This window comes from Urocampus carinirostris, chromosome 1 (genome assembly GCF_059441175.1).
Source record: "Urocampus carinirostris isolate Australia breed hairy pipefish chromosome 1, RoL_Ucar_1.0, whole genome shotgun sequence".
NCBI lineage: Eukaryota > Metazoa > Chordata > Actinopteri > Syngnathiformes > Syngnathidae > Urocampus > Urocampus carinirostris.
The window spans coordinates 44,354,728-44,366,344 of NC_142349.1; the positions used below are offsets into that span (position 1 = coordinate 44,354,728).

At 39.5% G+C, this 11,617-nt stretch overlaps 1 protein-coding gene across 1 annotated transcript; it reads left to right on the forward strand.

Annotated features, from left to right (window-relative positions):
• Positions 1-1,270: 1,270 nt before the first annotated feature.
• On the forward strand, positions 1,271-3,391 carry nog1 (noggin 1). The gene has a single exon (XM_088355478.1). It carries the CDS (start codon positions 1,319-1,321, stop codon positions 1,994-1,996), a length of 678 nt encoding a protein of 225 aa, XP_088211604.1. The 5' UTR covers positions 1,271-1,318; the 3' UTR covers positions 1,997-3,391.
• The last annotated feature ends 8,226 nt before the right edge of the window (positions 3,392-11,617 follow it).

Here is an 11,617-nt window from a genome sequence, read left to right on the forward strand (position 1 = left end):
CATTCTCGGACGCCATTTTCTAGCTTAGAGGTCACTATTGCAGCCTCGGTCAGCCCATTCATAGTGCACGTGCTAGTAAGTGCACTTCTTAGACTCACTCAAATAAACTCTTGTCTTTTCATCTTTCTGGGGGTTTGGGTTGGCATCTGGACTCGACTTGAAGTTTTCTATTTTCACCATTTTCATACAACACTGACAAATACAAATACCTGTGATAAAGTAAGAAAAAAAACAAATGACAGCAGTGGTAAATAAAGCATAATTGTTAGGATCCGGCATACCATCATCCTCCAGACGGCGCCAAGGAGCAAAACACACCTGAGCCCAATCTCCACACACCTGCATCTGATTATCCGACTGCTCAGACAATACACTGGGGTCGGCTCATTTGCATTTCCACCCCAACACCATTTTTTTCGGTGTGTGTGTTTTCTTATTTGGAAAGTTTGTTCGTAGTTTTGCGACTTTTTGTTTGTAACTTTGTTCCCCGATTTTCCATTTGGGCTTTGTTTCTGGTTTTGATCATGTCAGGTTTCGTTTTGTTTTGACCTTTCTTGTTTTGTGACCTGTTGTTTGTAACTTTTTACCTATCATCTTTATTTCTGGTTCTGTTTTTGTTTCTGTTTTTGTTGGGACATTTGGCTGTTTTGTGACGACTTGTCACTTTGTTCCTGGTTTTGTTAAATACCATTCTTGTTTTGAGCACCCCTGCCTCCTTACGCTTTCCTGCAGTTTGGGTCCATTGCAAAAATTACTACCTGGGCTCTTTGAACTCGTTTGGGCATTGTTAAGACATTCTTAATTGAGAAAATATTTAACTTTCAACATTTTAAGAACACCTCAAACAATGAACCCAACAATTTGATAGCAATGGGTAGACGTTTTTCACTTAATCAAGTGTGACTCCAAATCAAAAAGAATCTCCATGCTTGATAGGGGAGTTGAAGAATTCACCACATGTTGTGCAGAAACACCCAGGCGCCACGAAGAGAATTTACGCATTTTAACAAGCCTGACCAATGCGAGACGGATGTGCTGCTATTTCTCAGCGTGCTGATTTAGGGAAGGTTGGAAAAGCAACAGAGGGCATCCCCCACCCCTCACCCCCCTATGAAGGAGGTGTGGGGATGTCTTCCTCCACCTCTTGCAGACAACAAGCGTGCATTCACCGCCCGGTCTGCCGATGACATCACGCGTGCCTCTCAGCATAAAATGGGCCGAACCACAACCAGAATAGACGGAGAACCGTCAAGAGGCGTCCACTCACTCGTTTAGCATGGACGCCTCTCACGCGTAATTACGCACAGCCGACGGTGACATGGACGGCAACCTGGTGGTCTCATGTGCGGTGATGCTCGTGTCCCTCGGGATTCTAACCGAGCAGATTTGTTGTCAGCATTACTACCTCCTGCGACCCGTCCCCAGCGACACGCTCCCTCTTGTGGATTTGCGGGAGGATCCGGACCCGGCGTTGGACCCGAGCGACCGGGACCTTAACGAGACGGAGCTGCGCGGGCTCCTGGGGGACTTTGACAGCCGCTTTTTGGCACTGTCGCCGCCGCCGATACCAGAGACTGACAAGTCGGTGGAGATGCCGGAGGAGGATAAAAGCCAGCAGCTGGTGCTTGGTGGAGTGCTTCCCAAGGAGATCCGCGCACTGGACTTGGACGTGCAGCTGCTGGGGAGGCGCCACAAGGCCGGTAAGAAGCTGAAGCGGCGCTTGCAGCAGTGGCTGTGGGCTTACACCTTTTGCCCGGTTCAGCACTCGTGGAACGACTTGGGTGCTCGTTTCTGGCCGCGGTACGTGCGCTCGGGCAGCTGCCCGGCCAAGCGCTCGTGCTCGTTTCCAGAGGGGATGACGTGTAGGCCTGCTGCGTCTGCACACTTCACTGTGCTCAGGTGGAGGTGCACAAACAGGAAGGCGGGGCTCAAGTGCGCCTGGATCCCTGTGCGCTACCCAATTATAACGGACTGCAAGTGTGCATGTGCCACATAAACTAAAGTAGTCTGCTTCTTGGAATCACCTAAAACAGTGTGTAACAGCCACCGGGCCGCAGACCGGTAAGGGGGCGGAATTAAGAAATATATATTTTTTACTCATACTGTATTTGTCCGTGTATATATGTAACCCTGTTGCGCTGCACCGAACAACTGTACACTTGAGAAGTCTGTGTTGTGTTTTCATCCGATGATGTTGGTGTGGAGAAAACCAGCACAAATCAATCCCTTTACCAACCCAAAAAAACACTGACAAGTCAATGGCACCACGAACAAACATAGGCTAAACAAGGGGTCTCCACAAGGACAAAAAACAAAACACCTGCGTCACCTGAAAATGAACCCTAAAATAATAGGGTTTGAGAGCACATCCCCTACTGGAAATTTCACTAACGGCTCTATATATAAAACACATGTTTTTTCTCATCCCCAAAAACTTTTTAGGGATGTTTAGGTGCGCATTAGGTTTTACAGTAGTATATCACCATAATTGAGCAATGACTGATCAGTCGACAAATACTATTGATCTCATTTGCTCAGCACTGGAGGGAACGGTAATCACACCTGGATAGAAGGGGTAAAATATTGAATTCTAATCACTAAGTCACTAGGATTGTAGATGACAAGAGAAACGCATGCCATAGAATTTATCTCATCACACTATTAGTACTCACGGTGCCACGTTGTAAAATGTTGTAATGGAGCATTAAGGGAAAGAGTTGAGCTGAAACTGTGTTGTACAACATGGTCCCTGGGTAAAAATAGTGTGATGATGGTAAAAAATATTTAACAATTTCTCATATCCACATCCCCAGTGATTTAGTGATTACACAATGGATTTGGGCCTATTATTATTATGGTTATTGTTTTATTACTAATGTTCATATTGGGCCAGTCTGCGAAAATATAGTCAGAAATTGAAATGGTCTGTGGTACAGAAACGGTTGCCGATTACTGAACTAAAAAACCGGAGTGCCCGGAGGAAACCCACGCAAGCACAGGGAGAACATACAAACTCTGCACAGGAAGTCCAGTAGCTGGATTTGAACCCACACAGGAGGTTCCCAAGACCTTGGATCTGTGCCGCACACGCGCTAACCACTGCGCCGCCGTGCTGCCCCTCCCTTTTTATATCAACCGTAGCGTAATATCATATGTTTAACAGTGGGGTTTTGGTAACAATTACATAAAATACGGGCCTGATGGCTATTATTTGGCCTACCAAGTGTTCTTCAACCACAAGTAACCATAGTTGTCGAAAAAAAGATAAAAGGCTCCAAGTAAAATATTTACCTGAGGATTTCTTTATAGGAAGTGAAAATACATATAAATGTATCAAGGTATCATGCACTTTTGAATATAAAAATAGGGTGCCAATGTCAACCTTTTAAAAAGAAATGTGATCAAGATGACTTTTCTAACAAGATGCCATAAGAGAACAATGTTTGTCCATTCCTGATATATTTCAACATGTTGTTTGTCACTCAAAAATGTTTTGCAGTCAGATTGGACATTATTGCTGTTAACATTCACCTAAATTATGTGTCTTGGTTAAAGATGCATTATAGGTAGTCCGAGTTTTTTAAGTGCTATTTATTCTTGATATTCTTGCAATAAACCATGACATGATCCATAATCACTTGTTCGCTGCCTTCTTTTTCATGATCAGCAATACCATCAGTGACTCTTATTGTTTGCTTGACAGGCTGTGGGAAGTTGCCCTGGTTTTCTAAGCTGTTCCTGTTTGCTTAGAGTCTACAAAGTTTATCAGAAATTAGGAGATTCATTTGTAAACATTATTGCTGATTTTTAAGCAATAATATCTAACATTAAGCTCCAGGACAGAAAGAAAGCAAGTTAGAGGATTTATCACAGCAACGCGTTGGAAGTTTTTCCTAGTCCGCAAGTAGTGTTTCATGGTTTTTGTTAGCATGAATCAGTCACATTTCAAAAGAATGTGTAAAAGTAAACAGAAACATTAATGTATGTCTTCACTGTGGTTTGTGTGAAATGCTAAATGGATTAAAACTGTAGTTGAAGGCATTTTTAAATGTCTTACTTCTATCTGCTTGACAGGAAAATATTGCATCAAACTTATAGACTGCGCATAGAAGAACTTGTAAAAGCGGTTCAACCGGAGCACAGACGTTTCATTGGTTTGCAACCGTCGCTCTTCACACAAATTTTGCTGGTGTCACCCGTCCACAAGTCGTGAAGGTGGTGCCAAAGCTGATAAGGGGTAGCCCACATTTATCAGGAGAAGAGCTCCTTTTTATAAGCTATCAATCTGCTCTTGGCCTGGCCATATTGCTTGATTGGTTTGAATCTGTCGATTTGAGATACAAATCGCTCAATTTAGACATACTTTTCATCATGCAAGCTGCTGCTTGGCCAAAGTATTAGCTTGCATTGGTACAGCCCACAGTCAGATGAAGTTGAGTCAATACAGAGACTCCTGAGCTAGGTCAACCATGGTAAGCCTTCCCTTATGACCAAAACCCAAAGGCCTAAGTGACCCCCACACATCCACCATTGCCCCGACGAGATAGCGAGTATGGATAGACCAGTCATATAAAATATTGTTCTGCTATTGGTTTGCTCCACAGCATCATGAAAATGATAATTTGCTTTTGGCTGAACTACCTCTAACAATTTGTTCAGTACAGAATCTTCTGTGCTTCAGGAAGAATCACATCATAAGCTTGGTCAACTGAATAATGTTTTTTTTTCTATTGATTTTATCAACTTCGGGTCCCAAGTCTTGCAGTGATGCTAAAGGAGGAAGTAAAAAACAACATAATCATGGAAGCAAAAATAGTCAAGAAGCCATTTTAGTTCTCACCTATTTGTTTACATTATAACATTTTACTGTAACCTACTTTATTTTCTACTTCACATTCTTCTGCAGTTTTTTTTTTTTTTTTTTTTTTTAATGTTTCCTTGTTTATTTGGGGGTGGGGGCACACTGGTACGGCGTGGTTAAATGGGTAAAAATAGTGAGACCATCTTCTGCCATTCTTATCAGTTTGGAAAAGCCTCCCTTGGGTCTCTCTCTTTACATGGTTTATCTCTCCCTTGCCATAATCCTATTTTAGTTCTATTACTCCTTATTTTGGGCGGCACAGCGGCTGGGTGTTTAACGCGCAGTCCCACACTGCAGATTTTCAGGGTTCTAGTCCAGCTACCACTGCCTCCCCGTGTGGAGTTTGCATGTTCTTTCTGTGCCTGCCTGGGTTTCCTCCGGGCACTCCGGTTTCCTCCCACGTTCCAAAAACATGCATGTCAGGTTAATTGGCCGGTCCAAATTGTCCCTAGGTGAGAATGAGTGAGTAAGTTGTCTGTTTCTGTGTGCCCTACGACTGGCTGGCAACCAGTTCAGGGTGTCCCCTGCCCAATGCCCGAAATTAGCTGGGATGGGCTCCAGCACCCCAGCGACCCTACTGGGGATAAGCGCTTCAGATAATGGATGGATTACTTTTTATTTTGTTTTTATGTTATTTTAACAATTTTGTGTCTGTGTACTGTGTTTTGGGTTGTTGGGCGGGGATTTTATAGTCCTATTGTACAATGTTTTTTTTATATAGCACTTTGAGTAGCAATTCATTGCCTGAAAAGTGCTCCACAAATAAACTTGATTTGATTTAATGAAATAAAAAGAAGGCACATTATCCTCGCCAGGTTACATGGCCGTAACCAATCAACAATTTTCAAAGTAGGAGTTAAAGTCCACTCGGTCTCAAATTGTGTCAATCCAGTGTGAGGTTTGAATTTATAAATTTTCAAGTGAAGATTTTAAAGTACTGTTTTGAACTTAAATTAAGATTTTGAGCAGTGTTGAGCACATATAAACACCATTTGGTGCAAGAGCCCTGTCCTCTATCAAAATAGGGCCCCTTTGTATGTTTTCCTCAACAAAATGATGTTTAAATGCTTTACTTAGATAATAACAACATTTATTCAACAAACAACACGTGTGTTTTTTGAAATTGTATTAATAGTTTTTTATTACATCAACACTTGTGTTAGGAAATGAACACATGGTTGCTTCTATTTCAAAGACAGGTATTTGAAATTTGGGGATTTAAATATGTTTTTGTTTATATCTATTCATCTCTCTCTCTCTCTCTCTCTCTCTCTCTCTCTCTCTCTCTCTATATATATATATATATATATATATATATATATATATATATATATATATATATATATATATATATATATACAATGTATAGATAGATAGACATAGATATATATAGATACATATATATAAACATTTTTCATGGTAAACATTCCATTCATGCAAAAATTAAAGATGACCAAAAAAATGGAGATAAGTCTTTTTGGATAGCAGTAACAATATGCACCATCTTCCCCTTGGATTTTTGAGTAATGTTGGGCCTTTAAAATAGCATTTGAAGAAACGAATTGGGTTGTAACAACACAGTCGCCACCACATTCGAGCTAGCCACAAACTAATCAAAAACTTTTAATATACGACACATACATATTTACTCAGTTAGCTTAACGAATCGTTTTCCAATAACAGAGCAATAATATATTTATAGTGTAAATGGCACCGAAAGGTCAGACAGCTTCCCATCAGACGTTTTGCACCCGACAGACTTGAGGACTCCGAAGCAGTGATGGATGTGGAGAGAGATAAGATGGACGACCCATTTTGTTGTCCCTGAGCGGATGGGCTCCTCAATATCAACGCAACTTTGTTGATTTAGAATCGAGTGAGGCCTGATCGGGTTTCTAAACTTTCCCTTTGAAATACAAGCATTCAAGAGACTTCACCATCAGAGTCCTGTCCCCAGAGTCCTTAAGTGACTGCTCTCTGGACAGTCCAAACATGCAAAATTCAAGAAATTCGAAACACACCATTTTGATTACAGACAACTCAATATTATTTTTAAATATATCGCGAAGATAGAAAATAATTACTATTTTTAATTTGTTGTAAGAATTATTTTTTATAGTCAGGTTCTTATCCTTGCACTGAAATTGTTTGAGTTTGTTTTTTGCATGTGGCTTAACGTGCTCTTCCTATTCTTATTGTGGTTACTTGTTCTCCTCAAGGGAAGTAGAAAAGATCTCTACCATAAAAAATTGAATGTATTCAGAATACATGTAATTTAAATGCAAGTATGGAAATGTATTAATATGTTTTTGATGTTCACTTGTGTTTTGGGAATGGAATAAAATAAAAATGTTTAATGTGGCAGAATACAGTATTAAAGATATTCCCAAACAGCTTTTTTTTCAATAGGGCCAAAACATGTTGTGATCCTCCCTACTGTTATGCAAATATATAGCAAAATATTCCATGCGCTCAGGAACTCTAGAAATGTAGTTTCAAAGATGACCCATCTGGCCTGTTTACAGTAGAGCTGTGAAGTCAATGAAGGGCACCACCAGGCTTTTCTTACCCAAGACACTCCACAGGAGGTGTGCTCCAACTACCCAGGAGGTGGTTAAGGGATACGTGAACCACGAACAATGAACTATAAAATGTACGAGTGGAAGTTTGGCTACCATAAATCTACATCTTCGAAAACCAGGACATATCTTGAGAAATGGAGTGAGAAGTATAAATACGGAAGAGAGTCATCAGAATTACTGGGACAAGTGCCTTTCAGTCCAGGTAAGAATATTTGACATAAAGATTGAAACCAAAGCAAGGATCCCTCTCATGTGCTTCTACAACATTCGGACAAGTAAATGAGTTTTCAACGCCATCAATGTTGTTCTCCATGAAGTAAGACTTATTCAATCAAATCCCCAAAGTAAAAAAAAAATACCATTTTTGATGGGATAAATACAATATATTATGGCTTGACCTCTATAAGATTTATTTACTTCCACACGCAGTCCATTGGATTTTTGCAATACCAGCACACTTTTTGCCAGGGTTGGCTTCTTTGATGAGTTAGGATTTACATTGATTATAGGCGTTATTAATATTGGTATCTCTATTATTAAGTTTATCACCAATGTCATTATTGTTATTATTATTTCTATTCTTTATGTTATTGTCATTGTCATTGTAACGTTATTGTTATTGTTATTCTTATTCTTATTCTTATTTTTATTCTTATTGTTTTTGAAAAATAAATACAATGTTTAATTCCGACTTTTGCCATATTGTCAGATCAAGTGTCAAAGATAGTCATTATTAAGACTCTTTGGTGGCTGTATTTACACAGATAAAATACATACGGTATATTGTTAAAAACTACATCGTGATAGCAGCAGCAAAAGCACTCACGGCTCCCATGTTGGTTGAAAAAGGAAAAGAGAGAGCCCAAAGGGCGGGCGTGGTTTATTATACGTCAGTGAAAACAGTACACACATGAGCACAACTTCACAATAAAAGAATATAAGATTGATAAACGTGCAAGCGATATAATTAGACTGATTATTGAAACATTGTTTTATGTGTGTGTGTGTGTGTGTGTGTGTGTGTGTGTGTGTGTGTGTGTGTGTGTGTGTGTGTGTGTGTGTGTGTGTGTGTGTGTGTGTGTGTGTGTGTGTGTGTGTGTGTGTGTGTGTGTGTGTGTGTGAAAGATTGTTTTTGTATTTAGGAACATAAAAACAAGTCATTTTCACTAGACAGAATTCTGAGAGATTTACATCCAAAACGGCCACCTTGACATCAAGTCACTTTTATTTGAATAGCCCTTAAACACAAAGGATCTGAAAAGGCTGCACAGTCCCACAATGATGTTAGATATACTGTGACATTCCCTGGTCTTAAACCTAAATCATTATAAGAAAAAAAAAAAAAAAAAAAAAAAAAAAAAAAACTGCATGAGGAAGAATGAGAAACCTTGAGAAGGGACAACCTATAAGGTAATCACCCTCTCAGGACAACCAGGCTACAATGGATGTTGCGTGGGCACCAATAGACAAAGAAACTTAACACCAACAACAAACAAAATAACTAAAATTGTGTGAAAGTCCGAGAAAGTAACAACAAAGCTTTTCATCACAACCGGGTGGTCTATATAGGAGGCTGGAAGTGATAGCTTGCATCAGGTTAATGTGCTGATCCAGTGACACAGAATTAATGCATTGTGCAGCATCCGAGCTTGTCCTTCTTATCTACTTAGCGACCGGCCAGGCAGCAGGAAAAGAAAAGAAAACAATAAACAGTATGAGGTCGACATCAATCATAGGCTATAGAACGGTCACACTCATTTTAGCTCGAGTGCCTCATGGTACAAAAAAAAACACTCTCATGGGGGTTGGTAGTAAATTAATTGCCTAAAAAGTGTGCCAAAACTGTAGGACTGGGGATCCTTTGGATGTTCACATTTAAATTAGGATCATAATTCAGGGGTTTAAGATTTGATTATCCTGAATGTTTGTTTTCCTTTACTGATATTTTATTTCTTGTTGTGTATATCAACTATGTATTTGTAAAAGAAAAGCACTACAGTTCATTAAACTCAAAGAAACTCGTGCAAATTGGAAAGTGACTAAGATAGCACCCAAACACGCAAAGATTTTAAATGATTGATTTACCTTTTAAAAGTCTTTCCTTTATTAGGAAAATAATTACTATTCTATTTGGGAAATTTGTTCACTATGGAAAGGACATGAGGCTTAACACCCTGGTGCTGTTTTTTTTTTTTTTTTTTTTTTTTTTTTACTTTTTTAATCAATGGGATATAAAGCGTAGTCTGGCAGCAAATGTAGCAGTTAAGAGGGACATCCATGCATCACACATGAGTGCAATTGTATTGCCTTAAACAGCACGTTTGTGACTACTATTTGAAGTAGAGTAACATCAGGTTGAATTTTTCCTCAAATGTTCTCTGGTTAAAAAATGGTAGTCAGCAAATACAGGTGCAGTGAGCTGTTTGCTTTGGGAGTGGCACCTGGCTTTGGTGACATCTAGTGGAGATATTTAAAACTGCACATCATTGTTTGATGTAATGCAGCCATTTTTTCTTGTGCTTCTCAGTATTGTCTCATGTGCTGGCAGCCATAAGCGCCCCCCCTCCCTGCTATAGAATATAAATGTCTTCAACCTATATTTTAAACACTTCCACTGGGGTTGCAAATAATATCTCCACAGCAACAAGGCCCGGGTGGAGAATGCTCTCGAGCCTGCATTTCTTCTTGGCTCTCCGAGTCACCATTTTCATTTTCACCATTTTTGATCACATCACCCCGATTTTAGCTAACCTGCATTGGCGCCCTGTTAGCTTAAGATGTGATTTTCAGGTTCTGTTGGTATTATACAAAATCATGCATGGACTTGCTCCCTCATATCTTTCAGATTTAATTTCCCCCTATGTTCCGGTCCGGAGCCTTCGCTCTGAAAACGCTGGTCTACTAGTGATCCCAAGAGTCAAGAAAAGATCCGCAGGTACGAGAGCGTTCTCCATTTGGGCCCCGGCGCTGCAGAATGTTCTACCCCCTTAGATTCGATCTGCAACCTCAGTGGAAATGTTTAAATCAAAGCTTAAAACACATTTCTACTCTATAGCATATGAATAACCTATATTTTATGTTGACAATATCTGTGTATTATTTGCCCTCATGTAGGTTTTTGATGAGGGGATGGTGTCATAATATTCTGTAGTTTGCAAATAGTCTTTGATCTGTGCAGCCCTTTGAGACTCTTTGTGATTAAGGGCTATACAAATAAACATGACTTGACTTGACTTAACGCACCTCTACCAAGTCAAGTCAAGTCAAGTCATGTTTCATTTACAAAAAACATTGGCCTGTTAAAAAAACTCGTTAAAGGGCTTTTACTTGGGTATTTCCGATGGTACACAATTAATTAAAAGTCTTATCACATAATGATCACCGTCAGAGCTGCTGCTTGATCAACTATACCAGCAAGTACAACAGCGCTATCTAGCGGTAAAAACTCTGTACTGTAACTAGTTTTACACAACTTTTTGTGGTTTCCTTTGAGTTTTTTTCGTACCCGTATCAACAAGATAGAGAACAATTCGGTCAGCTCCCTCTAGGTGAGGTTCGTTTTTAAAATAAATGCTAATTTTTTGGACCTTTGAGTGTTATCGTATACAAATGCACATTCATCAGTTTATGAGTTCTGCTTATTATTTCAATAATTGCGGTTTTATTGTATATGTGTATAGGGAACTAAGGTGCTAAGTAATACACTGTTTCTTCTAATTAGAACTTTGAAACTCATTTTCACCCAGCGCCACGTCAGCGTAATGGCGGTCCTTAAGGGCCTGATGTAACTTTCAAATGTAACTAAATGTAAATCAAAGGTATGTATAATGAATGTAACTACTCACCCATGTATATGATTTATTTAAATCACAAAAAGTACATTGAAAAAAAGTCACTACACGTTTTTTTTATAAACTAAATATAACAATGTAACAAAATACTTTTGGACATTTTATGGATCATTCATTCTCAATTCCACCCATTGGCATTGATGTGGAAATATTGGCATGTAGTGGTACTTACTGTAGCTGTCAATTTACAAGTATTGTAGTCGACAGACGTTGTAGGGAAATGCAGTTTTGTCTTATTTTCAAATAATGTGGCGGGCCATATTGGCCCATGCGGCATGAATGTGACACGGAGGCATTAAATAACAAAGCCTGATCTGTAAGCG

Coding starts and splice junctions, on each gene's coding strand:
- nog1 (XM_088355478.1), top strand. CDS start 1,319: ATGGACGGCAACCTGGTGGTCTCATGTGCGGTGATGCTCGTGTCCCTC.